The following is a 16,893-nucleotide window of genomic DNA, read 5'->3' as shown; positions in this document are numbered from 1 at the left end:
CCAAATACCTAACACAAATTCAGCATTCTGTGAAACTTTCTCTGATTAGTGCCGAATGAAAATATCCAAAATATGTTGAATCAGATGAAGATATCATGAGATCCTCAAAGAAGGCTAATTATGTCACTGAATATTTAACCGGTAGTATTTCAGTTTTATTCAAGATCTGGGAGAATAATGTAATAATGTTAAGCTTTGAATCAATTTCAGTATTTACTATATTTATTCAAGATATGGCATTTCTTAAATATATATAAATATATAATCAGAAGACCAGTGTATACAACCCTGCATGGTATTTGAAATATATATATATATATATATATATATATATATATATATATATATATATATATATATATATATATATATATATATATATATTTTAACATCAGAGAAAGTGTAAAGTTTGGGAATAAAACAGGAAGCAATGCTTAAAATTCATTGAAACGTAAAATAATCAAGATTTTTAATATCACAATTTTGACAATGTATGCTACCACAAATGTTAAATCTCCAACCTGAATCACCAAGCATACCACATAATTAAGAGGCACCTTAAGGTAGATATTTTAACAATCAATCTGCCATATGACAAAGTTCAGTAATGTAAAAGCACCAAAGGAATTGCATGTGACCCAAAATAAAGTGAGCATCTCCTTGAAGTTAAAATACATAATTTCACTATGTTTGATTAAAAATATTCTTTAAATAACTGGTTTGAAATGTAAAATTTGCTCACCAAACACAATGAAATTAAATAAAATACAACAAGGAGGGACCAGCATTAAGGTAATTTTGGAACAGGTTGGTCAAAAAAGTCCCAGAATTCATCATCTCTTGTGACAGTTGGTAATGGTTGAATATCGGCCTTCTTTTCAGGAGGAGGAGTCAATGGTGGAGTACGAAACTCAACATCCTCAACAACCATGTCTCCTTTGGCTTGCTTGGGAGGTTTTGGCTTAGGTTTTTGTTTTGGTGGTTTTGGATCAGGTGGCTTAGGTGGTCTCTTGGCATCCTTGTCCCAGTTGCGCTCTGCTTTGGGAAGTGAAGCTAAGTACTCGTCATATTTCCTCTTCATCTTTTCATGCAAAACACTGAACTCTGACCATCTACCTAGTAAAAACAGCACGGCAAATGACATGAGTGTCCCATCACATCACACGGAGATTATATTACAAAGGACACACAGTCACATCACACTTGTCAGGTCAAGGCAGGTATGTACATCAGAGTGTGGCTATGACTATGTACATGTATCAGTTCATATCCTGGGTAATAATACAGGATAGGAAAAAGTCCTTAGAAAAATGGTACTTATCATCAGGGTGCAGACAAAGCACACACCAACTTGACCATTCTGGGTCATTTTGGTGCAGCCAGTGCTTTAAAAGATCCACTCACCAAGTTTGGCCTATCCGTTTTTTGGATTAACTATAGCCAACCTTTACTTGGTGAGTGGTGAAAAAATAATTGCACCCCGATCATTACTAAGTCAATCACTCTGTAGTTTGCTTGGATGCCAGAATTTCATGCAGGTACTGATCATATGCCTTTTTCATCTTCTCTCTTATGACATTATATTCAGCCCATCTTCCTGTAAGAAAAATAAACTTCACTCAGTATCTCAAGAAATGATCTTGCATTCCACAAGTATATTCTCTATATCTACCTACATAAAACCAAATGCAAATTAGTTTAATGTCACAGCAAAAACAAACAACCATACTGCATAACATATCTTCTGACAAAAATGTACCAGTACTTGTCTAAGTACAAAAACCTAAAAGACTATAATTTTTGATCACATTAAAACCTCTTAAATGCTTGCCTTGGAGGAACTCTCCCGTGCCATATAGAAACTCATACAGATTTCATCAATCTGAATATTATTCAATTAAAAACATAAAAGTTTCAATTTTCATTCATTTGGAATACGTTGAAAAATCTTACTGTTTTCAATAACTTCAAAAATCAATAGTATTTATCTAAATATAGTCAATATCCAGAAAATATCTATTAAACATTATTAGCTTACCTAGTTCATCCTTCTGCATTCTATACTCATCAGGGTCACTGTATCTTGTTTTGAAGATATTATCATTGTACATTTCTTTGTTGTGGCTGATGTTGAAGCGTGGGAAAGTGTAGCCTGGGCAGATATTCTGGCGTACAGAATTGCTCAGGCTCTCATAGGCAGGATCTATAGGCCCGTACTTTAGTGATGCTCCGGTGAGATCAGATCTGGCACGGGCAAGATGTTTCCTCTGCAGCTCCTGCTCTTCTAGGGTCCTTTTAACAAGTGCTTGATCTGCGAGTAGTCTGTCAACTTCTTTGGACCCAAACTGATGCCTGATGTTCTGTGGCAGATCATACTTGTTGGCTTCTTTTGACACATCTTTCTTCGTTTTCTGCAGCTTAAATGAAGGAAAACCTAGTCTTTCTGCGGTTGTCTCGATAAAAGCTGTAGAAGCCCTTTCTCCATAAACATCCTCATTGAAATCCATATCTTTCCTGAGTGGATCTCCAATTAGTGCATATCTATGGGCAGGTCCTTTATCACCATGTTTATCTCTGTTGTAGGCCCTAGTACTTCCCAAGCCAACCCTGTTTATCTCGGCAGCATGTTGGATGTCCTCCTCCTTGATCCAGTGATGAGGTTTTGAAGATGTCTCAGAGAAGGGTGAACGGACATTTGACTTTCTCACTTCGAAGTTAAGAGCCTTCTGGGAGTTGGTGTCCATTACCTCATTAAGTCGTTCTGCTCTTGTTTTCTGAGTTTTTAGCTCATCTTTAGTATGCAGCAGAACCTCATCACCTGTGAAGAAAAAAATATAATTCAGAAAAAAATTCATCATCTTTAATCACGTAATCACTGTCAATACTCATTTAGTTCAACATGTCATCCAATATCCACTTTACAGCATTTGTGTAAAAAAAACACAGGATATATAAAAATTTTTGAAGTATTGAAAGTGTACCTGGAAGGTTTTTCTTTAAGTGTTCTGGCAGCTCAGGCTGGGCTCTTGCCCTTCTCCTCTGCTGTTCTTTCTTTTGAAGCTCTTGTTGTTCATATGCTTTGACATCTATTTTTTCCAACTGCTGCAGAGACTCTTTATCCTGGCGTTCCAAAACACTTCCAAAAAGAGTGTTTTTGGGATTTGCTTCTGTTTTTTTACTACGGAAGTCAAGCCATGACCTTCCTGCTGCTGGCTTTGTCTGGGCACTAGTGGCTGCCATAGTAGCTAATTTACTTCTGGAAAATAATCTGAAATTAATATAAACATTAAATTCAATACTCATGTACATAGTGTTTGATAAAATTTCCATATGTTTATCTTGCCATCACTACTTCAGCATCCAGGATTGTGGAAAAGGACTAAACCCATCTGAAGTTGGAATACATATTATTGAATCTATGATACTTACCTAAAGTACTACAACCACTATAAATAATTATAGGACGTTTGTAAAACCTCTGCATTTTGCAAAGGAATAGTTCAAATAAACAAATCTAATATTAAGGCTGCTATACGAATGTTTTCAGTTTTCTAGAAAAACGTCATATTATAAAACTTATAGTCTTTAGTAACTTGTGAGTATCAAATGGTCGGAATAAAACACATTTCTTACATATATATCCAATATGCAGAGCAACAGCTTTCACATGGCAGCCATGTCCAAACCTTCTTAGTTGCTAAGGAGAATTTTGCTTCGCGGAAAGGGCAGGTGCCCGATTTTGATGACGTACGTCATAAATTGATGACGTCCTGCGCAGGGGTAACTGTGCCTATACTTCACGTGTAAATGTTTTGATATTATTTCGTCACCTTACACAACAGGTAAGCATGATCTTCCAAGAGTAGTTGAGCAGAAACTATTACTCACGCACATAAGTCTAGAACAGTAGAATACTATTTTTTTTTGCAATGTACAGATACCAGACGAGAGCCTGAGAAGTCGAGGGTCAAGTAAAGTTCAACAGACAGAAGGAATCTAGATCCCAAAATCACCTTGCACGGCATATATAGATAGTATACGACTAAAAAAAGCATGATTCAATAAATTGAGTATGGCACCTGTAAGACTACATAATTTCAAAATGGCCATGCATTCGAAATGAAGTTAAACCTCGCTATACGTGTGCATTGTTAGTGTCAGATAAGCTAGCTAGGATGCCACAACTACATGTAGGTCACAGCTACAGAATAAACAAACAGAACAAAAACACAGAAATATTAGCACCTTATTATGTAATTCATGTTGAGGCTTTTTCTTACAACTAAAACATAAGTACCAGTAAAAGATGATTATATTGGGCAAAAGGTACAGATCGAAATACATGCAAAAATAAAAATGGGAGAACATTTGAAGAAATTAGCCAATAGTGCTTGATTTTTGTGCTTGGCTTGTACTGATATGAAATCAAATAATGCAATAAATTTGAAGTATAACAAAAACAGCCTGACAGCTTTTGGGCAAACAATATTGATAGTGACTGTGACATAATCATTTAATCAGACAAATTTGTTCAGACTTTAACTTCATCTGAGTATAAAATCTTTGAAAACTACATAGGTACTGGAACATGACATCATTCGAGTGCAACTTTTATTTTGATAGTAATATGAAATCAAATAATGCAATAAATTTGAAGTATAACAAAAACAGCCTGACAGCTTTTGGGCAAACAATATTGATAGTGACTGTGACATAATCATTTAATCAGACAGATTTGATTGAACAGACTTTAACTTCATCGAGTATAAAATCTTTGAAAACTACATAGGTACTGGAACATGACGTCATTCAAGTGCAACTTTTATTTTGAGGCCTGATTTTTTCATTGCATACAACTGTAAGCCCCCACAATGTAACAAAATTCATTTTTCGTTTTCAGGCATGGCATTTAGGTCTTTCCTCAGGCAATGCCCTGGACTGAGACAAAGCCTCTGCTCAAGACTGTACATAGCCACCACACGTACTGCACAAAACAATGGCTCTCTGCTGACAAAGCAAACTACTACATGTAGAACACAGATTGCAACCATATCAACGTCCACGCCAAAATCAGGCAAAGAGTACATGATAAATATTCAGGATGATGAACATTTTAAACAGGATGTTCTTAAAAAATCTGAAAAATTGCCTGTGATTGTAGATTTTCATGCTGGGTAAGTCTGATTATCATTTGTCTGATTATCATTTCGCTTTAAAGAGAGGATTTATTTTTAACATTGAAAATGCATTGTACAAATAATCAGGATATTTATTGATGTTATGTGAATAAAAGAAATGATGATTTTGTGAATATTATAACTTTGTAGTTAGTAAGATAAAATTTATTTATTTTTCATATTGTTAAAGAAATACTTTGTTGTAATTGGTTTTATCAGTTAAAATTGAATTGTCTGAGTTATACTTGTGGTCAGCTGTGCAAAGGCTTCTTAAGATGTGATTTCATGGGTTTATTACATACTGAGTACTGTTATTTTTTTTACCAACAACATTTGTACTATATTTTTCATAGTAGTGAATATATGCCCTATTATGTGACTTGTGGTGCACGCCTACCCTCAACCAGGGCCACAGAGTGATTCGAGGCACTGTTCTCCACTGTGAAAAACTTATTTCCAGGTGGTGTGGGCCATGCAAGCTTCTAGCACCCAGGTTAGAATCCTTGGTGGCAGCAGAAGAGGGCAAAGTTCTTCTTGCAAAGGTTGACATTGATGAAATGTCTGATATAGCAATTAATTATGGGGTATGTATTGTACAGTAATGCATATAAAGACTCTATTTTACTGTCTGTTCTGCTTTAGTCATGAGAATTTGCAAATAAAGGAAATGTTAAGTCCTGGGGCTTGTTGATAAAAATAAAATTTAGTGGCTGTTAATTTGAAAAAACCACACTTAAACAAAATTATCTTTTATTCGTAGTAATGTTGAAATAAGGGGGAAAACAATGAAATGATTTGGTCAAGGGGGGTGGGGGGTGCAAGTGAAATACACATTTCTGAAAAAAGCAATTGAAATGAGTCAATAAAGAGCCCTGTATCGGGGTGAAATTTGCAATGACATAAAATTAAATCGTAATTTTTCTTAGTGAACAGTCATTTTACATTTCTCATGTATGATTTCCCATTGTGGTGTTTCAGGTGACTGCAGTCCCCACAGTTGTTGCCATTAAGAATGGCCAATCTGTTGATAAGTTCATGGGTCTTGTTGATGATGATGTCATCCAAAGTTTTATACGGAAGTTATATTAAGTATTTTGGGAGATGTTCTGGGTGGAAGAGAGATTGATAACTGAAAAACATCAAGTACTCATTACAGAGGAGTATATACAAAAAGAATGATGTTCAATTCATTGTAGTATTAACAAAAAGGAGAATGTACAAAATACATTCAGTGCACTGGAGAGTCATGATATCAAAACAGGCTTTAGTTTCTGTTAGCTATGAGACTGTCAGCCAAATAAGTAAGTCACAGACACCAACTTCCAAGAGAATTATAATAAGGGTTTCATTCTGGAAAAGTATTAGTTTTCTTCAGAACAATACTCCACTGAACTAGATTGGAGACACACTTACACTGAAAACTGTTGAGAAAAATGTCCCTGAAATTTATGGCAAAGTGTCATGTTTGTAAATAGTAAAACCAATAACAGCACATTAAAAGAAGGGCATTTCATTGAAACCATTGCTGCTTTATTGTGGTATTAAACCATTTAAGCAGGTTGCTAAAGTTATATGGAAGGTGGTTATTGAATTGGTGCGTACTGTAAAGGCCCTTGAAATAGAGAAATGCATGACACAAATTGTTCCCAACAGAGAAAATGTTTAAGTGTATTGAATTTATATTTTAATCAACATTTTATGTGAGGAATATTCAATTCTGAGATCAAAGTGTAGCTTTGAGTGTATGAAGCCTTAGAAGGCCTCTTGAGTTTGAATAGGGTTTGATTGAACACAGTTGAGTATAATCAATTTTCCCCAAAACCATAGTAGAATTTGGTATCAATCCTAGGTAACACATGATTTTCTTTCTTAGTTTGATAAGCAGTTTTTGAACCAGACTTAAACTTCGGGATTGGCCTTGTTATTAGCTTTATATCATCCTTCAATCGTTTTTGACATTTCCCATGACATTATTGGGAGTGTCATTATCTTTTCTTTGAAGCATAAAAGCATTCACAGAAACTGTTCAAGAACCGTGATAAAGAAACTGTTGCATTTATTATTGTAAAAAATACAAAAAAAAAAGGTTTTCGATGATTGTTAAAACGGAGAATGTATTTTTCAATCAATCAAAAATGTATTGATCAATGTTGAATATTAAGAAAATATCATTAAAGAAAATCTTTAGTTTAAATTCATACTATTAAAATGAATTTTTATTCAACATTTGGTTACTTTTTGTATTCATTTCATTACAAACACTTGGCATAACCTTTTGGATTACTATGTATCAATCTTTAATTCGCCTTATCCATCACAAATCCTTACATCGCACAGTTAACAGCACAGGTGTACCTGTCGATGAAAAAGCCCCTCAGCTTTTTAGTAAAATACTTAACATTCAAAAATGCATTAATCGTTCATTGTACAGAAAGTTGTTACAGTGCCTAAGGTATGGGAGGAGCTATAGTATATGAAGAACTTCTATACTGTAGAGTCCAACACTTTGTTTTTTAGGCAGGCCGCATTTCTGCTTCAGCTGTGATAGTATGGCTTCTAGACTCACCAGCTCATCATAAAACTGAACCTGTAATAAGAGAGGAAATAGTCAATTTTATATTCAGATACCCACCATACCCACTTATTATTCCTCTGGGAAGAACATCTATATTTGGCAATTTATATTGATATAAATAGAGTTTTAATTGAATTCTGTTAAATTAAAATCTTTCACAAACAATGATAGATATGTCATAATGTGAAACTCTACAATACCTGGCTTTCTACAACTTGGTGCAGATCAGCTAGCAATGTTCTGGCATCTGGTGACAGAATCAGTTGTTGGCAATGTGCATCCAATAGCAAGCTTAGCCAATCCACCACCTAAATAATATAATGATATATACATGATATATCTAATTAAGGCACTTTAAATGTTGATTACTCGACAATACCATTAATTTGTGAGAGTGGAAATAATGTCTCAATTACCACGTTGTTTTAGATACAAGTAATTGTGAATCGCAGTCTGAGCAACAAATGATTGTAAACCCAAGGCTAGCTCGTGATTTTTTAATTCACTGAACCGTATCATAAAATGTTTTGAATATATAGAGGAATTTGCAATGGGATTTCAAAGGAAAAAAATGATAGTTATGCTGAATTACTTTCCCATAGTATATGAATTGTTGAAGGACAGAAATACCTGCATCAATGATGGTTGCCACCTGGATCCACTTTTGTGAGTGGCCAGGGCAGCTGAAAGTGAGCTTAACTGGTAGAAAAGGTACTTCATCAGTAACTGGAAAATAATTAAAATCAAATCAAAATATCTTAAACTGACAAAAGAACTAGGAAAATGTGTACTCAAAACAACCTGCTTAAAAAACCAACTTATTAAATTGAATCATTATAAGTCCATGTAAAATGTATAAATTTACATAGCACAAAAAATTTATCAACAGAACCAATAAATCTAAATGGAGTAAGACTTCATAAAAAGTTACAGAAGGCAATAACAAATACTTACCAGCACTTGGTCAAAGTCTATTGCCCTTAAGCTGTCCAATATGAACACATCATTATACACAGAGGTTAGGATCAAGTTGCTAGAATTCTGTTAAGGAAAAGTGTTTAAAATATTGAAATAAGCAGCTTTCTGCTTTTTTTAAAAAAAAAACTTTTAAGTAAAAAATGCACAATTTCTAATAAAGTGTTGTTGAATTTGTATCAAGGTTAAATTCAAACAAAAATCAATACACCTAAATGGTGCAATCATATATCATTGACTTTCTCCACAGGTTTGATAACTATAAACTTTCCTAATTGTATGTAAATTGAGGCACTTAAGTGCAGACATCACTTTGTAAAAAGATACATAAATGCTGCCTTTTCAGACCCAAATGGGGGTTCTAAATTACTTCTGTTGTTCTCTATAAGACTGCTGGAGCCCAGCTGCTGAAGCTGTTTTGTACATCTGGAAAATGTAGCTTCTTCTTGCCTGTGAAAGATAATGCATTCATTCACCTGTCATGAAACAACAAGTGGGTAAAAGTGAATTAAATGTTAACCACCTTCATTCCTGACCTTAAGACTATTATAACTTACAGTGAGTGAGCAGGATATCTAAAACTTAGAAATAATCAAATATATAACTTCTGATGGAAACTTAGGTTACAACCAATAATTTAAACCTAATAATGGTTTCAATAACCCATTGAACAAGTCTTTCTTTTACTTTTCTTGTATATGTTCCTTTAAAACACCAACACACTACAAATTTATAAATACAATTCAAGGTGAATACAAAGAAAATGGTCCACTTATTACAAGAAATTCATTGCAGGACTCACTTCAGATAAAATTTAAGACATTGTACAATAGCTGGTTCAGGAATATCTGTCAGGTGGTTATGGCAATCCAATAACACTGATAAGTCTTCGTGTGAGACCACAACAGAAATAAGTGTGGAAACCAGACCACTTGGCACTGCTCCAAGCAATACTAATTGCTTTATCTCTTGCTGTGGCCAGAATCTGCTTTCCTCTGATATCCGATTAATGAGCTTGGACATTTGCAAACTAGAAGCAAGTTCCTGCCATTGGTTTTTCTTTGTATTCTTTGTCAATGTGTTAAATGCTGATGTGAAGCTTTTAGCTGTTGGAGTCTGGAAAAGGGGAACAATGCAATGATCCACCTCAAATGAAATCCAACATCAATGGCTACATCAAAGATTTTACATGAATTAATCAAAAATCAAATGCCACGTGGCGGTAAAAATGAATGAAAAATCAAGTATGGAAAAATCTTGAATGAATGTACAATTAACATTAAGGAAATTTTTTTAGTGGATGTTAATATGTGAAATAATTGTTCACACTATTACTAGGACTAGAATAAATATTCAAGATGCTGGTCTAAATATTCAACAAACAGGACAGAATAAAGAATTTACCTTCTTTGCATCAACAAGTTGTTCCAATGCACTAAGAGCATTCTGGTTAAGACTTTCTTGTAAAATCTGTAAAAAGTGCCATATAAATAATGAAAATCAACATGAAACTTTGAGCAGCAATACTAAAACTGTGTTTGAAAAAAAAATCCAGAAGTACAATGCATGAAGAAATATTTCAATTATATGAGGTGTAAATTCTGGTACCAAATTGTATCCTAAGGTAGTATTATACGTAGAGTCATAACAAGCCTTGATTTGTTATAAACTGTCATATTTCTGATTCAAACAAGAAAAAAGAACTAATGTACAATGTAATTTACTCACTATATTCCTCCCCTCCCAGGCAGTGCCCTTGGGAACCAGTGTTTCTTTGAGATCCCTCAGTGCTGTATATTTTCCCAGTGAGGTGGCCAGATCAGAAGAAGGGCAGGTGTAGGGAAATGCATATATACTTTTGCCACATAGTGCAAAAATGTGGCTGCCTGCACAGAATATCTGAAATGGTAGAAAATGTATGTGTCTATTTAAATTGACGTATCTCTGCAGTCCATGAATGCTTTTTGTTTCATGGTAACTTATAATCGTAGTACTGATCATTTCTTTAACTAACTGAAGAAAGCTTAAGCACATATAAGATAGGGTAATTATTCCTTCCATATGTTTAGAAATATGCTAAAAGCATTTCCAGAAAAGTAAGTATAAAACTTTTAAATCTAAATTATATCAGTCTTACCCTTTTATCTTCATCCATTTTAGTTGGCAAGGTTTGAGTTGAATGTAAGGTCCCAAACCTGACATTCCATAAACCTATCCTCTCTGAAAAAGTAATCATTTCATGTGGTAAGAAACATTAAATCATGGTGTATATTAATACTCCTTAGCATTGACAAAAAGAACTACCCCATGTCTAATGGCTCATTTTGTTTAGTTTTTGTTTTCTATGGTTTTAATAAGTAAATATGTTGTATTATACATAACAAATTATTGTTTTCAAACACATCCACAGGGACTGTGAACTTGAGTTACACACCTTCGCCATTTTCACCAGCTTTCAAACTTGAGACTGCTACATGGTTCTCTCCAACGGAGCACATCCGTGAGCTGGGGGTTATATCAGGTATGTTGTGGAGTTTCACAGTGTGGTCTAAGGAGCCAGTTAACCTTGTAGATCTCAAACTTCCATCAGACCCTTTATTGAAAACAAATGAATTGTAATATACTTTTAAATCATTTTATCATGAAAACAATATTTTGGTTTATTCGTCATGATGTAATACATAGTTACGTAATTGAGAGCAGCTTCAAGAATTTATTTCAACTTGGTATAAAGAAAAAGATTAATTTATAAGCTCTTAGTGACTCAATTTTGCTAGTATCCTTTTCTGTTTATGTAATTATCACGTAATGGATGCTTTTTACAACTTACTGAAATTATACACCCTTTCATACAACCTAGGTTAAAAAAACAAATAAAAATATCATAAAGGTAACTTACATAATGTAAGAAATTCAGGTGGTGACTTCTTGTCCATTAAACAAAAGCTCAACAGATCCCCAGCTTCTGACTGAAGTTGGCTTTCTGACATTTTACTGCCACTATTCACAGCAATCCAGTGCACTAGAGCCCTTATTACAAACTAAAATATATATGTAAAGTAGTATTCTATAAAATAAATGTGGCGTCTCTGCTGAGAGCTTTTAAATAGTCAATACAATTCTGAAAAAGACTTGCAATAGCAATAAATATATAGTTAAATATAATATTTAATAACTCTCTCCTTTCTAAAAACCCTCAAAATTTTAAAAGCTAGTCATCTTAAAATTTAAAATGGAAGAAAGTCAGTCAAATCAATAATTTTATGCCATTAGTAAATTCCCGTTAAAAAGCACAATTTGTACAAAGACAGTTACACCTAAACTTACAGGTATATATATATATATATATATATATATATATATATATATATATATATATATATATATATATATATATATAAGCAAAATACAGAGACAGGTTGAAAAAGTTCAATACCTTTCCTGACACTTCTCTTCTTGATAAAACTAGCACATAACTTTTGCCATCATGTCCACCTCCATCGCAGTATAAAATGTTTTCATCATCATATAATACTGGGTCTGGAGGATCCTTTAAATCTGCGAGCTGGGTAACTGCGCCATTTTCAAACACAATTACAGGTTCATCTACAGCGGGCAAACAGAGCGTTTTGTAAATTGAACCTTTACCCTGAAGAAGAAGAAAGTTCATGACAAATTAACATTCACAAAAGGTCCAATTTTCAACTTACTTAACTTTTGTTTATTACAATTATACATCTGAGGATTTTACCTGTGCTATATGAAATAACTTTTTCAAAAAAAAAAAAAAAAAAAAAAAAAAATATATATATATATATATATATATATATATAATAATAAAAAATAAAAATAATAGTAAAATAAAATAAAATCACATATAACTGTCAGTAAGGTTTTAAAACATGCAAATATTACTAAAAATATACAATATTAATTTTGAAATTTCTGACCAAATTGTAGATGTTAAAAAATATGTTTTTATACTGACAGAGTATTTCTTTCCCTGTTCTATATGAGCATCCTCTTGGTTCCAGATTCTTATATACTGGTGTAGAAAAAGAAAAAGACTAAATTAACATTTTATGGTAATACACTGCGACTGAATCGGTTGGTCCTGCTTTACAGTACTGAGGTGAAAACCAGTTTTCTTAAAATTCTTTCAAATAAACACAATGCAGAATATAAAAAAAAACATTAACCCAAATTATGCAATTGATAGGCAGGTTATACCTGTGATATTGCTTCAGATGGATTACAAATTAAAACATAGGGATCACTGGTAAAATACATGGTGACAATATTACATGAATTGACTGACTTAAATATCTAAGTTAAACTGTACACTGTTTAAAGCTATATGAAAAGTGCACTGGGGCATTAGTGTATTTTGCGTGCAATGAGCCTCTTTTGAGTACATAATTTTTTTCTATGTACAAAACATTCCCATTGGTGGTACCTGTTTGTTAAACACGGTAATAAGTGTTCTTCCATCCCCCATGTAATGTGTAGGGCTAGTTATTTCCTGTCCTTTCTTTGTGGACCATGTCAATATGGCCTTCTGGTCTGATATCTAAAATAAGACATGAGTAAAAAAGTGGTCTATAATCTTTGGGACAATAATGATAATGATGTGAAGGGCTTTAACAATTGTTCAATACACATGAAATAACCAAATGTTGTAAAGTAAAACAAGAGTGTACATACTTATATAAAGATTTTTTCAAAAGAAAGCTGAAGAAAAGTGCAAAGTAAAAGGTTTGAGAGCCACTCCACAGGAATGAATACTTCCAAATTATTGCTTGACTCATCCCTGCACGGGGGTGTCTCGATAGTCCGAAGGTTCATTGGTCCGAAGGTTCATTGGTCCGAAAAGTGGTAACATTTTCATCGATTTTTTAATCAAGGGTTCATTGGTCCGAAGGTTCTATAGTGAACATTCGGACCAATGAACCTTCAGACTATTGAACCTTCGGACTATCGCTACGGCCCCCCCTGCACTAGGATTTGATGTTTCATTCCACTTTTAATTTAATACTTTAAGTTTAAATGACTAGCCAGTCAAATAAAACAGTATCTGCAGTCACACACATTGCCTTGTTTTCACAAAAGAAAAAGTTGGGGTATTTTGTATCGCGGCACTGCGCCATGTATAATACAAACGTTGCAAGCTAGCAAGGGCTATTAGCCGAGGATGCTTAGTAGCCGTGTAGTCTTTAGATAAAAACACAAGGTACGCTTCAGATAAACTTTAACTTCCATCTAAAATAAAGAGTTTTATTGTCTTTACAGTCTGAATTGGGAAATACAACAAGCTTTACAGGTCAGAGAATCTCTAAACATTTATTTTGGCAGAAAAAACCCTTGAAGTGGCTCTTTAACCTAAACACATTCAAAAAGTGAGAGGGACTTGATTAGTGGGATGCATTAAGATTATTAAAAAAATTTTCTTGGGCGTTTGTCTCACCTTATAAATCGCAACACCTTCATTCTTAAACGAGACAATTACATTATCTGAATCTGATGCGGTCCTAGTCACCGCAATAAGGTTGTGTGCATTTGAAACAGTGCACAAAAAGAATCCTCTCTCGACCATGCTTGATCCAAACGGAAGTACAATTTAAACCGGAAACTAGACCGCATTTTGTTTTCCTGAAAAAAATTGTCGAAAAACCTACTAATAAACATCTAAAAAAGAAGAAAAACAAAGGAAAACTTAGATAAACAAAATAACCACAAACAATTGTAATACGATGAAGCATCTTAAGATTTTTGGTTTTCCAACTTATGATTAAAATATCTTCTGCGAAACAGTTTGCCCTGGATTATGGCGCTTGATGCCAAATATGTGAGAGCTAAAATATTTTGTTATTTATGGTATTTACACTAGGTTATGAGCCAAAGATCGACAGGAGGTCGATCTAGACGGCCCGAAAGAATCTTTCAGGCTTCAACATCAAGATCTCCTGAGAAAAGAGCCAGAAGCGACGTCAAAGAAAGTGAAACAGAAACGGGGGGCAAAACACCGTCGTCACTGGTAGTCGGATCGAAAGAAGGCTACAGAAATGCAAGAGATTCAAAAGCCAACAGTAGACCCAGACGAAATGATGTACAAGATGGACGAGACAGAAGTGGTGGAAAAAAGACTGGTGCTAGAGCCGAAGGAACTGAGTCAAAGTCCTACTCTAGTGAAACGCTGAACAAATATGGCTATCAGGGGTTTTCCCAAGAATATGTGAATTCCGATATGAAAAGGCCACCAGGTATTTCTTGCACTTAAACATAGTTTTAATAGATTTGTTTGAGCGTCCCACTGCAGACCAGACAAACACTGATGAAACTGAAAATGAAAAATGACTTTGACTGCATACACACCATGTATATTTTCAGTTTTCCCTTTACTGTTAGTATATTCTGCAAGTTTTACATATACGTATGCACATATGTTTGTATAGTTAAGATTTATTTGTCAGTTTATAAATATCATTGAAAATGCATGTACATGCAAGGTTTTGATTCATTTATGGATAGACAGATAAAATGTTTTCTAAAATTTTCATCATTAGATTGCTGGCCTCACTAAACAAAATGACACAAAATAAAGCCTTAATGTTGCTTTAAAAATAAAAATAAATTGCCGTTTGGATTCTGCACCCCAAATTACAATTGTCAGGAACTCAATAAAATGTTTATCTTCTGATCTAGATTAGAGGAGAAATATTTTTGCAACTCCTGACTTACAAGATAAATGAACAAACATTTCTCCTTTACAGATTTCAAATGGAATGATAAACATTTAATTGATTTCATAACAAATCTTATTTGTGGTGCAGAATCCAAATAGCAAGATATTTTGCTGTTTAAAGCAACATTTAATGGTTAGATGTTTATTGAGACTGATAAATTGCTCAGCATTCTTGTTGTGCATTTGATATTTCTACTGTCTTACCATCTTTATTTTCAGATTTGAAAGGATTTTCAGATGAATCTCGACTGTCAAAGCTAGTAAGAAGAATTTACAGAGAGGTGGATAGAGATCCTAGGGTAAAGGCCATTGAACAGTTATGGGACTATTTACTTTTACCAGAAAGTGGAAAGGTAAAATGATTTAAGGATATTCTCATTTTTACAAAAAAAATGACAAATATTAATTTTGTTTCATCTGTTCAGATTATATTTGCATGTAAATTTTGGACTGAAATTATTAAGTCGTTTTATTTTGATTCAAATTCAGTCCAGTGATTGTGCTTGAAATTCAGTGTAATCTACACGTCTACAGAAAACATTTTGCATTTAGTTGATTAATAATTCTGTTTATAAATATAATTTAACATTTTTCTATTCGTTATTTAATATAGATTGTGACAAGGCAGTCAGACAACTTGCTTGTGGTCCTTTATGAAATATGCTCTGAAAAGTAAGTTTAGGTGATTTTTGTTTTGGAGTTTATTAAAGTGAAAACAGTGAATGTACTTTGTTAATTGTTTGATTATTAAAATGTTTTTGTGTTGAAGTCCAATTGAAAATATTCACTTATTGGTATTTTTTTGGCAAGATTTTGAATGACTGTAAATATTGCAGGACGTACAAAGAAGTGAAAGAGGAAGCAGCAAAATGCATGGGTGTTTTAGGCAGTGTGATGGGCCTAGATGTCCCAAGGTAAAGATATCATGTTATTACTTGTTGATTAGAAGGTACACCCATGTTTAGAGTAATAAAATATTCTTCATAACTGTACAACAGTTACTTTGTACAATAATTCAGGCATTGTGTAACAATTGTTTACTAGACTTGAATATCAAACTTAGTGGACAACACAGATAGGAAACAAAAAGCCATGTGGTTGATTTTATTTTATCTGTTTTAAAATTCAGATACTTTAACTGGATCTTCACCAAGTTAACGTATACAGAGAATGAGGATGTCAAGGTGCTGTTGCTGACAGCTCTGTTAGAGGTATGTGTCTGCCTATAAGTTAAAAAAATAAAAACAATAAGTCTTATATTATGCTAAGGAATATAAAACAGTGGAGGCTAAGCATTGACATTAAATGAAGTTCAAGCTTTAAGCTTTCTTTTTGTTTCAGACACTGAAGCATGATGACAGAAATCGGTTACACGATCATATGCCGGTATGTAGGAAGTAAAAAATTCAAGTTTGAGTCTTAGA

The 16,893-nt window shown here is 33.6% G+C and overlaps 4 protein-coding genes across 6 annotated transcripts in view; 2 read left to right on the top strand and 2 right to left on the bottom strand.

Moving 5' to 3' along the window:
• Positions 1–434: 434 nt before the first annotated feature.
• On the bottom strand, positions 435–3,766 carry LOC106169449 (uncharacterized). Of its 3 annotated transcripts, none has more exons than XM_024077867.2 (4): positions 3,634–3,766; positions 2,982–3,256; positions 2,039–2,818; positions 435–1,116 (listed from the first exon to the last, which is right to left on the bottom strand). In XM_024077867.2, the coding sequence occupies exons 2-4, from the start codon at positions 3,238–3,240 to the stop codon at positions 788–790; spliced, it is 1,368 nt and encodes a 455-aa protein (XP_023933635.2). In that variant the 5' UTR covers positions 3,241–3,256; positions 3,634–3,766; the 3' UTR covers positions 435–787. The 3 variants fall into 3 exon arrangements, with proteins under 3 accessions (XP_023933635.2, XP_023933634.2, XP_013404365.1); XM_024077866.2 differs by having other exon boundaries at positions 2,982–3,268; positions 3,634–3,762; XM_013548911.3 differs by lacking the exon at positions 435–1,116 and adding an exon at positions 1,422–1,597 and having other exon boundaries at positions 2,982–3,268; positions 3,634–3,762.
• On the top strand, positions 3,713–7,401 carry LOC106178817 (uncharacterized). Its single transcript, XM_013562167.2, has 4 exons — positions 3,713–3,842; positions 4,901–5,174; positions 5,638–5,761; positions 6,156–7,401. Exons 2-4 carry the CDS (start codon positions 4,903–4,905, stop codon positions 6,264–6,266), a joined length of 507 nt encoding a protein of 168 aa, XP_013417621.2. The 5' UTR covers positions 3,713–3,842; positions 4,901–4,902; the 3' UTR covers positions 6,267–7,401.
• Positions 7,361–14,361, bottom strand: LOC106178810 (nucleolar protein 11). The gene is made up of 15 exons (XM_013562159.3): positions 14,192–14,361; positions 13,184–13,297; positions 12,716–12,772; positions 12,164–12,376; positions 11,627–11,768; positions 11,162–11,320; positions 10,865–10,947; positions 10,456–10,626; positions 10,132–10,197; positions 9,530–9,843; positions 9,055–9,177; positions 8,707–8,785; positions 8,383–8,478; positions 7,953–8,060; positions 7,361–7,764 (listed from the first exon to the last, which is right to left on the bottom strand). Exons 1-15 carry the CDS (start codon positions 14,318–14,320, stop codon positions 7,642–7,644), a joined length of 1,977 nt encoding a protein of 658 aa, XP_013417613.2. The 5' UTR covers positions 14,321–14,361; the 3' UTR covers positions 7,361–7,641.
• A 159-nt stretch (positions 14,362–14,520) lies between these two features.
• Positions 14,521–16,893, top strand: part of LOC106178811 (serine/threonine-protein kinase SMG1) — a 49,948-nt gene continuing 47,575 nt past the window's right edge. Inside the window, exons 1-6 of the mRNA XM_087003699.1 lie at positions 14,521–14,987; positions 15,689–15,822; positions 16,083–16,141; positions 16,306–16,383; positions 16,599–16,680; positions 16,811–16,855. Coding sequence (XP_086859825.1) covers positions 14,618–14,987; positions 15,689–15,822; positions 16,083–16,141; positions 16,306–16,383; positions 16,599–16,680; positions 16,811–16,855 — 768 coding nt within the window. The 5' untranslated portion in view covers positions 14,521–14,617. The remainder of the gene's footprint in view (positions 14,988–15,688; positions 15,823–16,082; positions 16,142–16,305; positions 16,384–16,598; positions 16,681–16,810; positions 16,856–16,893) is intronic.

Source organism: Lingula anatina, chromosome 2 (genome assembly GCF_051362555.1).
Source record: "Lingula anatina isolate TDL-2025a chromosome 2, LinAna3.0, whole genome shotgun sequence".
Taxonomy (NCBI): Eukaryota; Metazoa; Brachiopoda; class Lingulata; order Lingulida; family Lingulidae; genus Lingula; species Lingula anatina.
The sequence above is the reverse complement of the archived record's forward strand: the minus strand, read 5'-3'. Positions and strand labels throughout refer to the sequence as shown.